This window comes from Biomphalaria glabrata, chromosome 3 (assembly GCF_947242115.1).
Source record: "Biomphalaria glabrata chromosome 3, xgBioGlab47.1, whole genome shotgun sequence".
Taxonomy (NCBI): domain Eukaryota; kingdom Metazoa; phylum Mollusca; class Gastropoda; family Planorbidae; genus Biomphalaria; species Biomphalaria glabrata.
The window spans coordinates 23,179,103-23,201,318 of NC_074713.1; the positions used below are offsets into that span (position 1 = coordinate 23,179,103).

Below are 22,216 nucleotides of genomic sequence, written 5' to 3' on the forward strand. Positions count from 1 at the left end.
AAAAAATAAATTTGCAGGCTTCACCCCCCATAAATTTATTTATCTGTTGAATAAATGAACAGAAAACATGTTTAGCAGGCATAATAATAACATACAATTTATTGAATAGTGTGTAAATTGTGTAGAATGTCATTCTAAATGTTTCATTTACAAAATGGCGCCAGACAGATGGCTCATGACTAGGTTCTAAAACTAATGTTACAGTGAGAGGGGAGATCACTCAGGTTTTCTTGCCTGGACATGTCAGTGTTATTACAAAATGTTTTTAATGTATGAATAAATTATTGATAACAAACCAGATGATGTTTACATAGCACTAAGGGCGAGAAACTTTTTTTGCATGCAAAGAAACTAATGAACGTCTACTATAAGTTTAATCTAGACTAGCTTAGCCCCCCCTCCTATACAATGATAAAGTTTGAAGTTCCATTGCAATCCAACCACTAAGATTGAAGGAGCGGGCTAAGAAAGGCTAGACAGTATGGTATACAAACTAGGATCCCTCTAACTCCCATCGCTGTCTCAAGAAAACATTTAAAGATGTCAGATGAAAGATTTTTATGATGCAAAATCATTCCTTCAAAATCAAATCCTGATTCAACTTAATATTATACTCAACAACAAAAAATATTTGACAAACTAAATCTCAGCCTAGAACATATACAAAATGAGAATTGTTAACAAAAGTCAAATGGATGTTAGTCAATAATTAATACAAAATGATCAATGCACAAGTTTGATCATCAATAAACCCAGCCATCCCGTCATGTATCACATTTCTTCTAAAAACATTCCATTAACAAACTTTAGTTTGATATCACACACAAAAAATAAATTTCCATCCAAATTTTACCCAACAGAAACAAAATAAATAAATAAAGATGTATACAAGGAAAAAAATAATTAAAAAGACTTTAATGGCCAGTTGGTTCATAAACTTTTTTTGTGTCCTTTTTTTTTTAAAATTTTAAAACCCATTTTAAAAATAATGTTTGAATTGAACAAAAAAACAACTTAAAGCCCTAATTTTATATCAGAGTTACTGCACGGGCTCTTAGTTCTATTTCATGCTTGACTGGTGCCAAAACTGGTGCAGGAAGGTTATGGGCAACTAGAGGGATCGACTCATTTCAGGAAGAACTGGATACAGCCAGTTTCTTAAGGTGGTCCATGAAAACTTGGAGGCTGACATCATCCGTCAAAACTGGAACAGAGCCTTCCTGCTTGACAAAAAAAAATAAAATAAAATTTTATGGCTGATTAAATTAAACAATTACATTTATTCACAAAAATATAAACCTTGGCTTGTATCATAACTATCATAATAAAAGTTGAGTTTTAATACACAGTAATAACTTTTAAATCAAAGTATTTTTCTTTTATAAAAAAAATGGAAAGTAAAAGTTTATGGGCATGTGACACAGAAGTCAACTTGCTTTATAAGTCTATTAGGTTATCATGTGACCATAAAAAATAACCCCATTCTTACTACTCCAACTCAGAGCCTTTAAATCTGCAGCAAATGTGCTCTATCGCTTAGACCACCATATAAAGTATATCAGTTAAGGACTACTTGTTATACTTTTAGCTTCTCAGATACAGTTGCGTCATCATAGGAATGTTTCCTGACCAGATATAACATAATTTTTTAGAATTACTGTTTTGTACTGTTTAAAAAAAAAACCAACACAACTATTATTTAAAATATATATAAATAAACTGTCCTAGATAAGACATATCTGCAAAATGAATAAAATAAAAACAGAACATAGAGAGTTACTAAGACCAAAGCACTGAAACATCTGCTAATTGTATGACTCTGTTGAAAATAGCTTGGAGGTCCTAAGATACAGAGAGAAACTACAGTCTACTTGTACAAAATTGTGTAAGAAAAAGTTGGATACTTTCTTGGTGTTAAAATTAACCTTTACCAGAATGTGTACATTGTTTATCTACTAAGTCTGCTAAGCTAAAGAGTCAATTCATTTGAAATAGGTTTCTAATAACAATAAAAGAAATAGATGTTCCTAAATCAATTAGCCACTTACAATGGCAGCACAAAATATTGAGAGTATACACTTAGTAATTATAAACATATCTTAAATGTCTACTTTTCATTAACTGAATCTGACTTGTTTAACCATCACCAACCATTCAACATTAATAAGAAGTATTATATTCAAACAAAGTATAGAATGCACTTTCCACCATCAACCTTATAAAATTTAATTTAATATGGGCACACTGCCAACTTCAAAATTTTATCCTAGGAAATGTTCGGATATTGCATAATGACTAATGTGGAGGGATATATAAATTTGTTATGATTTGTTACAAGAAGGATATAAAAAAAATTCAAATAAAATCACAGGTACAGTGGTCCCTTGGCTTTCGTGGAAAGGCTAAGCCATGGGTTTTCAAATAATATAATTTTGATATTTGATATTTTGGGTTTTTGGCACATCTGCACAATTAAGGCCATGCGTGCCCAAATATTAATGTTAAAAATACCAATCATCATAGGTTTTCTGGCAGACACCCTATGTATATATAAAGTATTGAGAAAAAATGAATAAATAAGTCTTGTGAAACTCAACTTTTCTTATGCTACTCTACAGGGGTGTGGGAGTGGGTGTGTAATGAATTTTGTTATTTTTTTTTACAAAGAAGGGAGGGGTTTAAAACATTGTGATTTTTGGTGTTATATGTAATATCCGAACGTTTCCTGATATATTTCTTCACCATCACACAAAAAAAATATGGGGCACAATAATTTATTTACTACATTTTGTCTAATACTTGTAATGTATTAGGAAGAGGCGGTACAATTTATGTTTGTAATTAAATTTTGTATGAAAGAAAACCCATTAATAAAATATTTGTCTCTTCTTTTAAGCCATTTAGATTTTATTTTAACATCATTTTTGAACTCAGTAAGATTTGTATCAGCCTGAATCTTAAAAACTTGAAACTTGCTTTTATACAAACAAAGATTTGGCATTTGTTTTGAAGTTTTAGTATCAAGTTATTTAATACAAATATGTTAAAGTTGACATCAATGAGTAGAGATCAATTTAAATAGTTATAAGAGTGATATAATCTCAATATAGAATCAACCAATAACTGAACCCCTAAATAGAGCATAATGCAGTAAGTTGTTTTGTTTGTTTTTAAAAAAAAAAAACCTCCACAAAGTTATTTTATATTATAAAAAAAAAAACATTTGTAAAAAACATATTACAGATTTTAATGTTTTTTATCTAAATAATTGTGTGACTCAAAGCTTTGATTCCAATTTGAAGTAAGGAAAAAAATAGAGTAAGGACAGATGATACCACAACCATATCATTACCATCAAAGTTAAACCAAGGAAACAAAGTGCAGTCTTATACCTTACATCAATCATTGACACAAACTTTAAAAAATGTTATAATTTTCTACAATGTAACTTTCGTTTAACAGTTTGACAGAGCTAGAGGTATGAGAGACTGACATTTGTTTGACAGAGCTAGAGGTATGAGAGACTGACATTTGTTTGACAGAGCTAGAGGCATGAGAGACTGACATTTGTTTGACAGAGCTAGAGGTATGAGAGACTGACATTTGTTTGACAGAGCTAGAGGTATGAGAGACTGACATTTGTTTGACAGAGCTAGAGGCATGAGAGACTGACATTTGTTTGACAGAGCTAGAGGTATGAGAGACTGACATTTGTTTGACAGAGCTAGAGGTATGAGAGACTGACATTTGTTTGACAGAGCTAGAGGTATGAGAGACTGCACTTTGACTTCCTCCACAGACAACATTAGGAGTTGAACAAAAACAAAAGGAATAGAAAGTTTGATAATTACTCCAGTCTCATGTCCAGGGCCACCACTCATGATTAGCTGGTGCACATTGGTGGCAGAAAGTAGAGAAATAATTATTTATTTTTTTCTTTATTAAGTTCATAAATTAAAAAGAAAAATGTATTACAGTTTTTCTTCAAAACTGAACTCAAACTTACATTTTTTTAAATTTATAGTTTTCTTTTTATTTTTGTATTGTTAGGTTAAGCATTTATTTAATAAACACGAGACAGCATTATTTTACTTTTAATGTTTCTCTACATTCATAACTTTTCATTTCTTAATCTTTATATCAAAATGCTAAATAAACAAAATATAAGCTTGTAGAAAGAAACTCTCATTTCTAAGACAACCAGACAAAACTGTGCTGGACTATGTAATGATACTACACTTAAACTTATTCTCACCTGTCCACCGAAGCCATACATGTTGTTATGTGTTTGTGATGGATTCACTTTAGATAGAAGGAATCTAGCCTGAGGACAATTCACACAAAGAAATACTTAAAATATAAGAACATAAACAGATCTTACAAAAGAAAGAGAAAAATAAACACTTATAGTTGTTTTTTTTAAAACTGTCCAATGATTGTTTAATACAAGATATTTATGAGTAATAAAGTAATAAATAAAGATGTATGATATCAAGTTATGGTAAAAACAGAAAATTGGCAATCAAAACCTTCTCAATTAGCTACACTAACATAGTCCCAAAAATAACAGCAATACTTAAGTGCATTTGACTAACATTTACTATTATAGACAACCTCCTTATCAGAAAGGCTTTACAAAGTCTCTCACAAATTTCCTCCCTACTCATCAGTTCCATATTTTATAAAATAAAACAAATGAACTACTTATTAACTCAAAATCTTACAAAGACTTGGGACTAATAAAAGATCACTTTTTGTTTCAGCTCACCTGTGAAGCCCCAGCCTCTGTGACTATATATCTGGGCATTGGGAACCTAGTCTGTAATATCTCCTGGGCATCATCTAAAGGAGCCTGCAGCAGCTGTTTCAGGTTCTCATACTCTGGCATCTCATGGTACCCTTGAGATTTCCACTGAGCTATAGTCTAGAATGAGATATCAAAAGAAAACAATTGCTAAAACAAAAATGATTTGGTGTTTAGAATTTAAAATTGAGTTTTCTCAACTCCTCCGAACATATTAATGCATCCCAAGACAACAACTGACCTCTCCATGATAAATTAAAATATGGAAAAATGTATCCATAAGTAAAATTTTATCTGCTTGAAGACTGCTGCTGTCCAGTAAGACTGGCTAGAGGAAATAAAAAAACAAACAAATTCAATATTAATTTTTTACTTTATTCTCAACAGTACATCAATAATATCAACATTACATTACAATGTCTCAACAGAAGATGACTATTTTTAGTCAAAACAAATGAAATAAAACTTGGTGAAATGTTACTCAAACACTAAAAACTTGTATCATTTATTGAAAATTTCACTATCTCAGCGTAATATTTTTTTAAGTTACTTTCACATCAATTTTTATCACTAAATGACTATACTTACTTCTGGTGGTCCATGAAACGAATAAGAATAAAGTATTGGCTGTATCATGATTAATGATTGTGTCAGATCTTCAACATTCAACATATGCCTGGAGAGATAAAACAAGGGAGTCATTATATGACAATCATTTCTTTTTTTCCTAATTATTTAATCCATTTTTTGTTTGTTAAGTTAATAGTGACAATGTATTTGTACATTATATATGGAACCCACAGGACAAATAAAGATTTTAAAGTCTATAGAGATCATGAAGAAGACACTTTGAATCAAGAAAATGAGTGATAGTTAGAAATATTCCATCAGGCTTCAAGTCTAATTGCAAGGAAGAGATAGGTAATAGGAGGTAAGCATTTCTGTTGCCAAATAATGGAAATAATCAGGCAATTGATCATAACAATGAAACATTTCATTCACACAACATAGTAGCAGGAATCACACAAACTGACAAATAATGGCTCATTGCACATGATAAACAACGCAAAAGATTTTTTAAAAAAGTAAATACTTAATGAGATGAAATTAAATAAAGGATTGATATCAGTTCTGAGGCCTCACCTATAATATGATGTTTCATCAGGGCTGTTATTAAACACTTGCAAAAACTGTGATCTTCTAAGATGAAACATAAATTGCGGGTACAATGAAAAGTTCTCAGTGAACCTGAAAGAGTTCGGGTCATCTTTATTGTAGTCTCCAAACTTCTGGCACTGAAATGGGAAACAATGATTACATTCACAAAATAATTTAACAAATTTAAGTCAATTGGAACATTTGTTTTTTTTGAACCCCCTCCCCTTATTTGTTTGTTCTCTTAAGTTTCAGCAGCCAAATTAAAAGTAACAAGGTTACAAAGATGGTTTGTGTAGAAACACAAACTCAGAATTGGCCCCTGAAGTGGTCTGGCTCAGCCATGTCAAAAGGCAGGCTTCAATATTTTCAACAAGAATATCAGAAGCTATGAAGCTATGAAGTACAAACTATCAACCACTACAACCCTATCTCTGTCCATACAAAAAGAAGAGTGCTTGTCAAAAATGTTGTTGATTTTGTATAGTTAGACAGACTAACAACATGATACCACAGGCTACAGAGATATATTAATGTAATTATTGTTATCACAATGTAAACAGTTAGCTTTCAGAAAATAAAATGTAGCGACCGCATCAGAACTTTAAGATCTAAAATATCACGATATCGGATATTCAATATCTTTTCTAATTTTTGAGATATAAAGGAGAGTTAAAAGAAAGAACTGCTGATTGGGAAAGGTGGAGGAATTTGATTACCCCAATGTTACAGCACCCTTACGACGAAAGTCAAGGACAGATGAGATGAAAGGGGACAGACAGACAGATTACACAAAAATAATAGGGACTTTTCCCCTTTTGGGGCCCTTAAAAATTTTACTTCAATTCTAAAACTAGTACCAATCGAATGAGCATTCTATCAAGCCATCTAAGGACATCTGGACCATCATCTGTTTCTGCTCTATACACAGCTATCCTTGCCATCATCACTGCAGCAGCTTCCTGGTCAAACCCAGCAGAAATGTGTTGAATGTTTGCACTGGCATCAGCCCAGCTGGAGGAAGAAATATTTACATTCAAATGAACAAAGATATTTCAAATGAGTTCATAAAGTCATTAAGTATGAAACATTGGAAGCACATAATTATATAAGATCAATTTTTGTTCTCTAATCTTCAAATCTGCACCACACTTTTGAGCTAAAACTCTTCCAGTAACTGATCAAATAAACTCTTGAAGCTCATAAACCAAACTGTAAAACCAAATTCTATGTTTAAGTAAATATATAGTGTAGGTACTTTGCTGTATTCTTATTCTGTGTGATTGACGTCTGATTAAGAATACACCTAATATACATTCAACAAGGTCTTCCATTAAACATAAGAACATATGTGGTAGGCACTCAACGTAAAGGCAGGCAACACAACACAGTGTAACAGGAAATAAAGACAGGTGTTTATTCACTAGGACAAACACATAGCATCCTTCAGCTTCCTCAGAGTCTTTCTACTAATTTACCAGTCCTTTAGACAGCAACCCGAATGTGGTCCAACGACAGCCTTCCCCGCTTCGCTCCAGGTCCCTTCTACAACCTTCAGGCAGCACCAAAAGCTGGCTTCTTAGTTTCCAAACATTCAGACTCTTCACAATCCCTGATGCACTGTTCTTCTCTCCATTCTAGTCTCCTCCTGTTTACGTTCACTAGTGCGCACCTCAAGCACTGGTGCAAGGAAGGGTTACAACAATATCCTGTCTTTTTGTCTAGTATTCATGTTGATAACCCCTTCTACATGTCACAGCAAGGAAACGTGATGTGCAGCATTATATTGGTGTTTATGTATCATCATTCTAATTATTATTAAACTTAACAAAATTAAATTTTGAAACAAGTAACACTTTGAAAGAATAACAAGCAAAAAAAAAATATTGTAAAATGCAATGTTGAAACACACAAAGCAAACTGAACCCACCTCCTAGCAACTGTTGATACACGAACTCTTCTCTCTCCACTTGAGTGCTGATATTGTGTAATAAACTGAATGTAACCCCGACCTCCCTGAGGTATGGGTGCATTGTGCTGTATAAAGGAACAGACATTAATTAGAAATGTGAGACTTACACATATTTGATATATATATAATTACATTGACTTACACATTTTTGATATATATAATTATATTGATTAGAAATGTGAGACTTACACATATTTGATATATATAATTACATTGAATAGAAATGTGAGACTTACACATATTTGATATATATATAATTACATTGAATAGAAATGTGAGACTTACACATTTGATACATAATTACATTGATTAGAAATGTGAGACTTACACATATTTGATATATATAATTACATTGAATAGAAATGTGAGACTTACACATATTTGATATATATAATTACATTGAATAGAAATGTGAGACTTACACATATTTGATATATATATAATTACATTGAATAGAAATGTGAGACTTACACATTTGATACATAATTACATTGATTAGAAATGTAAGACTTACACATATTTGATATATAATTACTATCTATAGACTGGTGGTGCTAGGATGTAGAACAACAACTGCTAAAGAGATTACCAACCTGATTGACAACTTCAAAGCAAACAGCTAAAGATGTGTTAGGATAGAGCCCACAAAGCTTCCATTGACAAGTTCCTCCAAGACCTATCTCTGTATCAGAAACTGATGGACCTTTTACTGCTAGAGACACACAAGGGCCTATAGCTCCTGAAACTTTTAATTCTCTGGAAGTCTGAAATAAAAGACACAATATATATAAACAAATAATTAAATATTTGCGATGATGGCTAGACAAAAAATAGAGGATTCAAGCAATCTGATAATGTAAAATGTAAATAGTATATTAAGTTTCCCCACAAAAGCAAGAAGTTGAGGGGGGGGGGGTGTAAGTTTCTATTTGCAATTATCACGGGTGTTGTGTCCAGCACAAGAGCAACTGCCTTTACTTTCTCCTGCTTAAGCCAAGTATTTATTTAGAGCTGTGACCTCAGGTACTAATGAATAATGTTAAGTAAAATAACAAATCCTTAAATACTTAAACCTATTTTACAGTGCTATTAATAATCTTACTTTGATCTCTAATGTAGCACCAAATGCCATCTTGAACTCTGACTTCTGGTCCTTGGCAAACACTCTCTGGAATGTCTGCTTGAACAAGGAAGTGTTAAAAGAGTCTCCCATCACCATGTGGCCACTGGTAAACAGACAAACAGCCAACAAAATAAATAATCTACTCCATTATTACATTTCTTGACCAAAAAATAAAATACTAACAGCCAAATTTTTTTTTTTCACTTTAATTATTAAATAAATAAAAAATACCAAGAAACAAAAAAAAAGCACCAATGTTATTCCCTTGTGTACTAACCCAGTATATGTCGGACAGAACTTCATTTCATGAAGACCCGTTTGATCAAGGGCGCAGGCATAAATGTCTATAACATGACCATTGGCTGCAGCTCTGTTAGCTAGTGATTCATAATGCTGAAAAGACACAACATTCAATTTTATTTTACATATAAATTATTTATAAGGCATTTATAATAAAGCAATTCAATATATTTTCATAACAGACCAAACATGGTTATAAAATATAAAAATATTATTTTGTAAAGTTCTTTTTTAAAACTGGATGGACATTGTAAAAAGAAAAAGTAACAAATGGATGTCAGAAACTATAAATAGAGATTACAACAGAGAGATCTACCTTCATTGCCTTCTTCATGTATTTACAATTATCTTTTTCAATATCATGATGGGATCTGATTGGGTGCTTGAGCTCATCGTCTACGACCATGCCAGGACCCTGGGTACATGGTCCTCCCATAAACAGCATAATACGAGCACCAGTATTTGGAAAAGTACACTAGAAAAAAAAGAAAACAAAGCACTCTCATTTTCAAGTGAACAATTATATTTATAAATAATTTTATTTTTCACAGGTACACTTTACAATTGACCTAAATAAATTTAAAGGGAATAATAAATAACAATAAAAACATTCCAATGCTTACCTCTAGCAATCCAACAGCAATGGAGAGGGCAGCCCCAACAGAACGTAATGGCCTTTTGCCCTGGGCAACTGGCCAAGGGTCACGCTGGAGCTCACCAAGTAGATCTGTCAGGCTCATGTCACACTTATGGACAGGCTGCAAGAATCTGATGGACAAACAAATAATAAAAAAACTTGACCATCACTTAATGCTGATGTATAATATATAGCTTGATTGCTATAGAAAAAAAACGTGTTTGCATCACATCACAAAATGTAAGCACCAAGCATTAAACAACATTGTCAAGTAAAATTTGTTTTATTGCCAATTACAAATAGTTTAAAGTCTAGTCTACTTTTAATATATTAGTTACACATTAAAAACAAGGTTACAAAAGACAGTTTGTGTGGAAACACAAAATCAAAATCGGCCCCCGATGTGGTCCACCCAGGCGGGGACACGACAATTCGTTCACTGACATTTTGTTCACGACTTTTCATTCACGCGACATATCGCTCACGGACTATTTGCTCACAGACAGTTGGTTCACGACAAATCGTTCACTAACAATTCATTCACAGACAAATCGTTCACTGGATATTTCAAAAAAAAAATTGCTAGATCGGGCCTAATCCGAAATTCTTTATTAATTTTTGTTTGTTTGTTGTTGATATTTTATTAATGAGGACAGTATGTGATAAAAACTATACTTAAAAGAAAAAAGAGATCTTACAAGCAAACATTTAAATGGGCCCTCACTTTACTATAGGTAACATTTTTACTTTCAACATGTAGGACTTCTTTTACACTCATGTCTGTCATGTAGTCTTGTTCGACCTACCCATATTTGCTTATCTTCTTAATAGCGGTCCAGATGTTTAATTAACATACCCATTTTATTGATATCTTATTAACAAAAACAAATATACGCACAGACACACTAGTATTTTTCCCACAATCCTGTCAGTGTTTTTACGAGAGATAATTTAGATTTTTAACAATGGTACTAGATTGGGTACAATATATGGTTTCACTGTTCAACTCTGAACGTCACATACTAGATACAGATCTAAGGTTAATACTTATCAATTAAGAAATCTAAGAAAAAAAAAACTAATTACATATACAACACTAGGAAATATTTTGGTTCCCTATAAAAAAAATTATAAATTTATCGCAATAAAACAAAACAAAATTGTTTCAATAAATTTGTTATTGAAGTCCAAGCAATCAAATTAGTCTACCAATGGGTGGTCACATATAGAAACAAGTTAACTAAAATAAAAATAGAATAGAACACCTTTTAAACTTGATGGAAAGTACTATACTAGTGTCTAGTAGATATTTTCAATGTTAACAGATTGAATATGTGTATAGGCAATGTCCAATAAAGTTTTATTACTTCCAGAGGATCCATTCTGTCTAGCACTCAACTAAGTGTTAACTAGAGTATCCAAATGAATGGGTAGATTCCCGGTAGATGGAAAAGAAAGAGAGGGGTGTAAAGGTATATTAAAGGTGAAAGTAAAAATGTTACCCATAGTAAAGTGAGTCGAGGGCCCGTTTATATTTTTCAGCTAGCTTGTAAGATCTCTTTTTTTTTCTTTTAAGTATAATTTTTATCACATAGCCTACTGTCCTCATTAACAAAATATTAACAACAACAACAACAACGAAATTAAAGAAACTCGGATCAGACCTGATCTCTAGAATTTTTTTGTTTTTGGAAATAATAGCTACAGAAGTTTTAATGTAAATAAATTAAACATGCGACGAGAATATATAATATTAACAATATGTTACTATCCAGTGAACGATTTTTCGCGTGAAGATTTGTCATGAACCAACTGTCGGTTGTCTGTGAGCGATATGTCGCATGAATGAATAGTCGCGTGAACGAATAGTCGTGAGCGATTTGTCGTGGAACCAACCCAGGCAGGCTTCAATATTTTCAGAAAGAACATCCAAATGAAATTATATCAAAGACAAATGAGAGATAAGAATGGAGAAAGAAAGTTAACAGATCTTGTGTAGTGCCCCAACGGTCCAGCAGATCAAAGGATAGGTGAAAGTGAATGTAATGTTAGATGTGAACCTGGCCTAACTAGTTCCCCGTATAGACCTTGTGGTCTATAGGGCAGATGATGTAAAGTTCATCTGTTTTTGTGGCCTACGGTTAACGAAGGTGTCATGTAGCCAGCACAACGACCAACCGCCTTTACTTTTCCCCAAATAATGTCAGGTACCCATTGGAGCTGAGTGGACTCAGAGGCGCCGAAAGATTCCAAAGTTGAAAATACCAGTCTTAACCAGGATTCGAACCCGCAATAAAAAAAAATTAGGAAAATGATGTTTACAAGATTACTATTCGTTTTAAATTAGGTCTAACTTATAATGCATACTAATTAGCCTTTTCTCTTTAAAAAAACTGCTTGCATAACTGATTTTAAAAATTAGATTTTTCGCTTTCAGAAAAAAAAAAGTAGCCGTTGCATCAGAACTTTGAATGGTCTAAAATATTGTGATGTCGGATTTTCAATATCTTTTCTAGTTTACGAGATCTAAACGGGACGGACGGACAGACATTTCACACAAAACTAATAGCGTCTTTTCCCCTTTCTGGGGCCGCTAAAAAAGGGGGACTATTTTAAGAAAGATATGCCCGAACAATCTTCATGCACAAGAAATGCTTCAACCTTAAGATAATTATTTGCACTCCTTAACAAGCTTTGGTAGAAGTCCTTGACAAAATTGTACACTTCTAAGCAGTTCCATATCATATAAACACATATTGTTTAAAACTTATAGATTAAAAAAAAACGTATTTAGTGGCTTCACCAAAAGGAAACAATCAAAGAGAACTTTTGTACAATGCAACTTATTAAGTCATATACACAGACCAGGAGCTCCTAGCACTTGAGTCTTAACTACTAATAATCATGACAAGAGCTACCTGTTTGATGGAAGCTGCGGATGCTGCTGGTTCCCCGGTGCTCCACCTCTCTGCTGCTGCTGGGGTTGAGCCTGGGCACCACGGCCAATACCAAGCATCTCCTAGAGTTGAAATAAGAACAAGTAAAAAGAGATATTAAATCTAACAATGGTAGACTATTTTCATGCATAAAGTTCTTTTTTAATCGAAATACATCAAAAGTGTCAAATGAGATAATAATCTCTAATTATAGTTTGTGGGAAACAACCCAGCAAACACTAATAGGTCAAGAAATCAAAAGATGCAAAATGGGGCTGGATTGGACATTTAATGCAAAAAGAACAGTGGATAATTTTGTTAAGGCCTACAGGGGACGAGAGAGGCTGGGAGACCAAAGCAAATATGGAGATCAATAAAGCAAGAAGCAAAGAATAAGATGGACATGGAACCAACTGGAGGAATAACAAGGAATAAAAGAATTTAATGAGGAAGAACAGTTGCAGCCTTATGCTCCACAGAGTCAAAGGGATTACTCAAGCCTAAAATTAAAATAGCTTAAAAAAAAAAAAAAAAAAAAAAAAAAGAGATATGAAAAATGCACCTGAATTTGTTTAGCTGTCAGCTCCTTAGTGCCCCTGAAGACATATGATTTGGAAACTCCTTCACTTCCAAGCTCGTGAACTTGTACCATTTTGCCATAAGTGATGAGACCAATCAGGGCATTCGGGGGCAGTAAACTTAGAGACATTTGAAGTGATTCCTGTCCATTAGCATATGAACAGGTTAAACAATTAAACAAAAGTTTCAAATATATTTTGTCTTGTCAAGTTTGTAATAGTGTGTTGTTTTTTTTGTTAGATAAAATTGAAATGTGCATATTCTAAATCATAAAAATGTAGAAAAAGAATTGGTTAGTAGAACAAGTTTAAGAAAAAATTGGAGTTGCTCACCTTCAGTCCTTGCAAATCTTCATCTTCTGGAAAGCAAGTATCAACAACCAGTAGAAATATTGGAGGGTGGCAAGTAGCTCTCTGAGAGACAAGAACAATACATAAATATATGAAAATAGTCCAGCTCATATCAGACACAATGGATCACACCTGAGAGTTCTCTCTCCCTAAATCCTTAGATAAAGGGATCATGGGTTGCGAAAAGACAACATTCTCTATCTCAAATTTGGAAAGAAGTCTGAAGTTGGTAGTCCTAAGACTTAACAATTTTATTTTAAATATAAAGTACTTTAAACTAAAATAAATTATTTTCAGTGCATTTACAAAAGTATATATATATAATATTTCACATTAACAATCTCAAAGTCTTTAAATTCAACTGTTACCGAAATATTCTATATTTATATGCTAAAGTTGTTTACTTACAGTAATGGTATATTCTAAAGTTGAAAACTGTGGTATGATTTCAGCTGGTTGATGCTGCTCTGAAATAGCTGTGTACTGGGGTGGAAACTAGAATGATAGAAAAAATAATAATTTCTTCATCTTTTTATCAACAGGAATTACAAATTATAATATCATTATTAAAAAAAAAACACCAACTATTATAATATAAACTATTATTGGAGGTGAAAATGATCTTACAGGGTTTCTTTGGTAGCAGAAGTTACAGGTCCACATCTTAGCTCTGTAATCAATTTGACTGGATCAACAACAAAAAGAAAAGGCATCAACAAAATTTTTTCAAGAATTGTTTTTGAGCATAAATTATCAGTAAAAATAACAAAGTGAGTAAGTAAATATAAACTATGCTGATAGCCAATAGAATGAGCCAAGGTCTAACAATATGACAAACAGATAAAGTAAAGATGAAATAACCTTTAAACTTTGTGTTATATCCTTGTTTTAAGAAATAAAAACTTTATCAGAATGTGTTCTCATATTCCACAATAATGATACTTCTAGTGAGTTCTGGACCTCACACGTCAAACAAATGAAGCACAAAAATAACCAACAGGTAAAATTTGTTTAAAATAATAAAGTTGACAATTTCAATATAATTTGTTATCATTATTACACAATTGACTTGTTGTTATTAATGTTTAGGTTAATAAATATTTTTACGTTGCATATTTGCCATTTTACGTTTGGCTCGCTTTTCTTCCAGAGCTGAGGCCAATGATTTTTTGCTGACCATAGATTTATAAGCTGTTAGCTATTCTACACATAAACAATTTAATGTAAATTCCTTTTCATATAATTTCATGTGAAGCTAGAAATCCGCTCTGCTTACTTGCTAATTTATCTGTGAGCTTTTATCCCAACCCCTCCCCCACCTGCCAAACTAACAGTGGAAATTTCAAAACTTTAAGGGAAAAAAAGCATAACAACAGCTTTGAGAAATTAGAATTTTATATTATGAGAGTTAGTATTTATAACTTAAATTAAAAAGTCAGCTTACACCTTACATTCAACACAATAGAGACTAAAATGTACATGTGTGACCCAAGGATCACATCATATCAAATAAATCCATGCAAGACAGCTGATTAATTTTAATCTCTTTTCACTAACTTACCAAAATGGATTTAGAATAGCGCGACAAGTTGTTCGAGTACAGAGAACTGGGTCATATTGGATGGGCGGTAGATCAGCTCTTTCTTTCAGGGGTGTAAAAATAGCCCCAAGGGGCACAACCATCCTAGTTGCCTCCAGACGGCTTGAAGGCCAAACATTCCAACTGAAGCGAATGCCATCTCTGTCTTCATTCTGCTGAATGAATTCTTGATATGTAGCCATAGTGTTGCTAAAAGAGAAACACAATAAAAACCCATTAATGCTATAATAAGTCATAAGTAATCCAAATATTTAGGGATTTATATATACTATTATATAGAATATAGACAAAGTCACAAATGCTTGTATTTATAATTATACTTACTTATATTTGGCTTTTAGAGACATACTAATAATAATACTTTCTAAAATTGTAGTCTACCAGCTATAAGATCTAGATCCAGTAGGTTTAAATCATATTATATGTCAATATGTCTAAAATAGTAGATGCATACAACTACAATAACAAGTACAGCCCAACAGACTCCTGATAATAATAATTATGGCATTTATGCTCTCTCTACTCTTATGTCTTCTACGTATTATTATTATATTATTAAACTATATATAATATATAATAATATATATATAGTATATATATACTATAATTATAATAGTATATTAAGTATAAGTATAACTATAATTAATAATACACTAGATTTGACTAGATCTACTACCTAGGTCTTTGGAATCTAAATCTTATTTAACGTTTAAGTCTAAGCTATTAAGTTGATTAATACAATTAAGTTTATTAAGTCATTTATTTTAATTTTTAAGACATCACTATGATCACAATTGAATTAGTCTATCACACTCATGACTAAATAAAACACAATAGACTAGATTTAGATTAAAAAATAAAATGAAGGCGTATGTTTACCTTACACTACGTAATCCTGGCTTTTATATTTCTAGACTCTATAGTAATTTAAGGTTTCTATAATTACCCAAATCGTTAAAAATTTATGAAGCAACTTCTTCCAGCTATACTAATAACACATAGGCGGAAGTTAGGCTTGACACGTCATTTTGCAAGGGGACTTTACTCTGAGAATTTTATGAAATTCGATGAACAGATAACTCTAGCTTTGTTTATGGTCTCGTTGATACCGACGCCGAGGCCTTGACGAGGAGATAAACAACTCCTCCGACCGGACGGGTAAATGGTAGATTATCGATGCGTCGAGGACAACATGGAAGAGCTGAACTTGGCTTTGCACAGGTTCCACCAAAACATAGTGGAACCTTCCGTACATCTATGCAGGGACACTATCGCTTTCTGTATGACTCAGGTCATTTTGCCACTCATGGAGAAAGTGGGCGAGCTGGACGCCCGATTCAAATGCGCATTCCCTATGCCCAACGAGGCCTACTTCGAGGGCATGAAGACAACGAGCGTTGACGAGTTTGAATTGACTGTGATCCTAACGAACCTCCTGCCCATGAAAGTATTCGAGGATGTGGGATACCAGAACAGCAACTTCCAGTGCTATGGGCACGTGATAGCCCACCCGGCGCCCCACCACTTGGGAGATGTGGTGCTGGAGTCGGGCACCTCCCAGGGATTAGTCTCTGCTCACAGAATCAGGGAGATGTTTGCTCAGCTAGTCATTCAGGCAGCCTCCGTCCTACCAGTTCTGGGGATTAAGATTGATGTCGTCTACAGAGGTAATGGAAATCTTTACTTTTATCATAAAAACAAACCTTTAACTTAAGAAACAAAAAGAAAAATCATAAATCTAGTTAACATAGCCTATGTAGTGGGTTAACATCTAGATCTATGCATCATTGCTCTTATGTGGTTGTTTAATGTCATTTTTAGGACTGAAACTCAACAAGTTCACTGCAGGCAGTTCCATATCTAGACTTGAAAAGGGCTTAATATAAAAGCTATTTGAGATCTATGGGACTCTTTATATATATAAGTCCTAATATTATAAATGTCAATGCAAAATATTTCTTCTAGAGCTTGTATAAGCACATCGGACCAGCATTTAGGCCCTAATGTAGTTATTATTTTTATATGTACGTATGTTATTCAACATTGTGCTGTCTGTCTCTGTTCTCTGACAGAACCGGCTTTAGGCATAGGCTAACTAGGCAGCTGTCTAGAGCCTCTGATTGGTGGGGGCCTCAGGACTCAAAACAATTTTTGTAGACAAGAAATAGTGAAACTTGTCCTCAATGTTGTACTTTCCTCAACTAAAGTCAGGTATCCATTAGAGTTGGGTGGACTCAGGGGCGCACTAAAAATCCCGGAATTCAAAATCAGACTTCACCGAGATTTGAACCCAGGACCCCAGGTTCAATAAGCACTTAGCCACTGCACCCCCATTATTGGAGTAGACTAGGTTTTTAATAGCTCGGTCCCCATGCAGAATGGTATGGGATGGCAGTGGGCTAGGTTTGAACTTGGGACTATCGTGATGACATCCAGTTCATGTTTCATGTATGAAATGTTATGGTTATTTTGGAGAAACATGCTATTTTAGTGGCCCGGAGCCATCCCCAGTGATCAGCTGTAAGAGTCTATGCTTGACGACTGTTACAGGATAACTATCATAACCAACAAGCATGAAATCGATAAGCTTTGTTTTGAAATGTTTGGTGAATGTTTTTTCTTGATTAGTTCATCCTGAAATCGAAATTCATCCTTGAATTTAGAAAGAAAGACATTGCAAGCATTGGTAAAGTGTCTTTTGTGTTGTAACTGTTATGTTTTGTTTTTCATTAAGTGTTTTTAGCTTTGTATGTCTATTGACATGTCAATCGGTGCTGGCTAAAAGTTTCATTCACAACTCACAAACTAACTTTGTGGTCAGTGATATTATCTGTTTCTTTTTATATACTGGTACATTGTCTAATTTAAAAAAAAATCAGTTTAAATACTTGGACATAATTAACAATTCCATCCATCTTTCAAATTTAAACACATTTTTTTTTTGGTGTGTGATTTTAAAGTAATATTTTAAATAGAAGTGGATGGAAATGTTGATATAGAAAATTAAATTTGATGTTCATCTTTCAGTGTAATAACTTGATGTTTCAACAGAATGGGATTAGTAACTCTATATAGAAGGTCAGGACTGGACAAAGAAATACAATTTAATATATATATTTATGATAGAAGAATATTCATTAAGTGTTCAGATTCTTCTATTGAAACATAATATAAGTTCACAATTCATATTCAGTTACATTAATTTTTATATAACCATTAATAGATCAAAAACAATTTAATATATATTTATGATAAAAGAATATTCATTAAGTGATCAGATTCTTCTATTGAAACATAATATAAGTTCACAATTCATATTCAGTTACATTAATTTTTATATAACCATTAATAGATCAACCTACTACCCTTACTGATACAATGATGACTACCCTTACTCTCTACCTATTTTTTGTTTTGTTTTGACAATTGTATTCAAATATTCAATAGCTGCTATAAAACAATTATTATGGTAGGCCTATATAATTATTGATTTTCTCTAATAATGTATTATAGTAATTTATAACATATACAATACAGACAGTTACAGAATGTTATGTTTTAGTTGCTCTGGTCACATAACAAGTTCATATAACCTCACATACATAATATGTGGAGAGAGAAAGATAATTTATTTCTTTTTTAACACAAACATTTGTGTACCTTTTCTCAAAGATAAGATGCTTCTGTTTAATTTTATATGTATACATTTTTTTTTCTGAAATACATTTGTGTGTGCGTAATATAAAGTGATAAGAGTCATTGCATAGTGACCCTTGTAATAAATGATGTGATAAGGGTCAGAATAAAGACTTAAGGGTCATGTCTAAGAAAGATTGGGCTATTAAAAAATCTGGTTTAAAAAAAAAAGGACTGGTAGTGAAAGAGTTAAAGTTGTTTGAGAGAGAACAGTTAAATAAGATTAGGAAAGGTCTAGAAACAGTTATTAATCTCTTGGATTTATGGTTAAATTTATACATCTTAATTTATAAGTTTACAATAATTTTTTTTAATGAAGGTCATTTTATTTCTATAATATTTATCTATAGTAGACATTCAATAGTGTGAGGACACCTGAATCTATAATATTTATCTATAGTAGACATTCAATAGTGTGAGGACACCTGACTCTATAATATTTATCTATAGTAGACATTCAATAGTGTGACTGTGAGGACACCTAGACTTACATACATAAAAATACTTTAATTGGTTTGTTTTATTTAACGTTACGGGTGTTCCGTCAGATTTGAAGATTAGCCAAAACTTCCGTTGGTCATCGGGGACGGCAGCGGGACTATCGAGACGGCAGTCTAGGACGCATACCACACTAGCAGTTTTTTTTTTTTTGTCTACTCTTATGTATGTTCCTGGCTATTTCCAGTGGTCACTACCAGTTTACCAAACAAGTTACAGGTAGCCTACGTAGCTTGAAACTCTACTTGTGACCCAAACCTCCCCCCACCCTTCTTCATTTGTTCCAGATGTTAGGCCTACATAAAGCCACCAAACAAACATCTTTATTTCAATGTTTTAAACGTGATATCGTCTACATGACTCAGCCAATGACTCGCACGGAAATGATTTCAATTGAGAGAAGTTCCCCATTAAGTTATTTTTAGCTTTAGATAACTTCAGCTTCACCTATCTCTTAGTCTGTTGAACCATTGGGGGCGCACACATGATCTGTCGACCACCTTTCTCCTTTTTGAAAACTAAACGCATGTAATTTATTCTACGACCACTAACAAATGTGGGCAACTCAAACTCTTGAATAATCAATTTAGCAAATAATCTCCCCTTTTTTTCCGTCTTGCTTCTGGTGAGTAGGCATGGCATAATCTCCTAGACAGTGGGAAATGGAGAGGGACATCCTAGAGATGTTCAGAGGCGTATTGTTCCCTGGAGGAACATGCAATAAAGTATGTACAGCTGTCGATGTTGGGCCCTGGCCTCTTATTTAGGTCATTGTTCTGCTCTATTTCTGGATCTTTCTATACCAACGCATGACAACAAAATAGTAGCGTATTTAGATAGTCACACGTTCAATTTAGTTGTGTGTATACAGTGTGTGTGTTTGTGAGATTATATGCATTAAGCTTCTGGACAGCTCAATAGTATATATATATATATATATATATATATATATATATATATATATATATATAATATACACTCACAGGTATATTTAACATGTGCGTGTTGTTTATGTCTGCCTATATATCCCCTGCTGACTGTGTTGGGAATTTCATAAAGGATGTGCAGGGGAAAGAAACGGCGGAAGACCTTAACTTGTTTGGTACATTTTTTTGTAAACAAGCGTCTTAACTAATATAAATACCTTTTTTTTTTTTTTAAAGTATCGTGACCTACTTAAGAGCAGGATATTTACGATGGAGGTGGGTGGAGCAGAAAGAGAAAAAAAAAAAATCTGGGCCTGCGGATTGATAAGCTGTAGTGAGCCTGGCTGACCTGATCTCGTGCCTACCAGCACGCAAGTTGAAAAAACAAAATATTAGACACACACAATAAAAGCTGTTCCAAAATAATACTAAGATCAGATGAAGAGGGAGGCCAAGGGGGGATAACTCTACGTGAAGCGTATGTGATAAAAAAAACTCCTGTGTCCAAGCTTACATAAACCTAGGGAGTGGGCGGGACAATAAAGAAATAACGGAAGGAGTTTCTTGCAATCATTTTGTTTTATTAATATTGAAACGTTATTGTACCTAAAAATAGCAAGTCTAAATTGTGCAAGTCGTGTGGTATAATTATCTCCCCTACAGTAGTTTTTTTTTCTTAAAAAGCGAATAACTAACACCACTTAGTGCGACCTTAAGAAGTAAGTGGTTATGGTGGTGTTGTGTGTTCGTGTGTTCTAGATAGGTGTCCATGAGTGCTGATCAAAGAACAAGATATCATAGATACACGTGGAAGCTATGAATTCTGTCATTCGTTCAAATCTTCTGCGTGTTTCCCTAGAAGCCTTTGTAACTAAATCTACTCATTATTTTTTATTACTTAATTGTATCATGCCTTTTAACTATTGGATCATAGTTTTTAAATATATATACTAGTCGACCCACTGCGTAGCATACGCCGATATTCTGCAGGGCCGGCCTTAGGCCACTGCAACCTATGCGACCGCAGTGGGCCCCGCACTTTCATAGGCCCCGCGCTAATCCTAGATGTAAATTATTAAATTAAACCATTTTATAACTTATAACATTTTCCGCGGCCTCCTGATTTACCAGGAGCTCCTGGAAATCTCATGAAATTGCAAAATATAAGAAAAAGTCCTGGAAAAATCATAAAAATGTCCTGAAATTGTCCACTCTTGCGTGTAATTCAATATGGAAAACGCCAATCCTACGGCGATAAAAACACGAAAAAAAAAACCACGACATTCTACTGTAGCTGTTAATGTGGAATCTTGCAGAAATAAAAGAGTGATCTTTCCATGACTTGTTGGTGGTGTCAGGAATGGATGAGCCATGAAGAGAATTATATAAAAACAAAGATTATCAAAAGGAAAAGCTCCGGACTTAAACTATATCTCTCAAAATAATGTAAACTTTATATCCCTAATTTGATTTCAAACAAAATCATTAATTACCAACAATTAATTGAATAATTGGTTAATTTTTAAATTGATTCCTGTTTTGTCCGGTACAATAAAACATTTTTAACTTGATTCGAGAATGGATGTAGGAGAACTAATGTGTACAATTAACTTGATTCGAGAATGGATGTAGGAGAACTA

The 22,216-nt window shown here is 33.2% G+C and overlaps 2 protein-coding genes across 6 annotated transcripts in view; one reads left to right on the top strand and one right to left on the bottom strand.

The window, feature by feature from the left end:
• Window positions 1–70: 70 nt before the first annotated feature.
• LOC106062563 (protein transport protein Sec23A-like) lies at window positions 71–16,520 on the bottom strand. 5 transcript variants are annotated; one of them, XM_056024067.1, is made up of 21 exons: window positions 16,403–16,520; window positions 15,418–15,645; window positions 14,484–14,541; window positions 14,265–14,351; window positions 13,839–13,919; window positions 13,490–13,648; window positions 12,910–13,010; window positions 9,978–10,122; window positions 9,671–9,829; window positions 9,332–9,447; window positions 9,034–9,157; window positions 8,525–8,695; window positions 7,890–7,996; window positions 6,820–6,973; window positions 5,948–6,099; window positions 5,393–5,480; window positions 5,046–5,132; window positions 4,769–4,924; window positions 4,256–4,324; window positions 3,852–3,887; window positions 71–1,223 (listed from the first exon to the last, which is right to left on the bottom strand). In XM_056024067.1, exons 2-21 carry the CDS (start codon window positions 15,636–15,638, stop codon window positions 1,131–1,133), a joined length of 2,364 nt encoding a protein of 787 aa, XP_055880042.1. In that variant the 5' UTR covers window positions 15,639–15,645; window positions 16,403–16,520; the 3' UTR covers window positions 71–1,130. The 5 variants fall into 5 exon arrangements, with proteins under 5 accessions (XP_055880042.1, XP_055880043.1, XP_055880041.1 ...); XM_056024068.1 differs by having other exon boundaries at window positions 71–1,220; window positions 16,336–16,495; XM_056024066.1 differs by having other exon boundaries at window positions 16,336–16,495.
• Window positions 16,521–16,528: 8 nt separating this feature from the next.
• LOC106062560 (protein mab-21-like) overlaps window positions 16,529–22,216 on the top strand; it is a 41,824-nt gene continuing 36,136 nt past the window's right edge. The window contains exon 1 of the mRNA XM_056024071.1: window positions 16,529–17,123. Coding sequence (XP_055880046.1) covers window positions 16,619–17,123 — 505 coding nt within the window. The 5' untranslated portion in view covers window positions 16,529–16,618. The remainder of the gene's footprint in view (window positions 17,124–22,216) is intronic.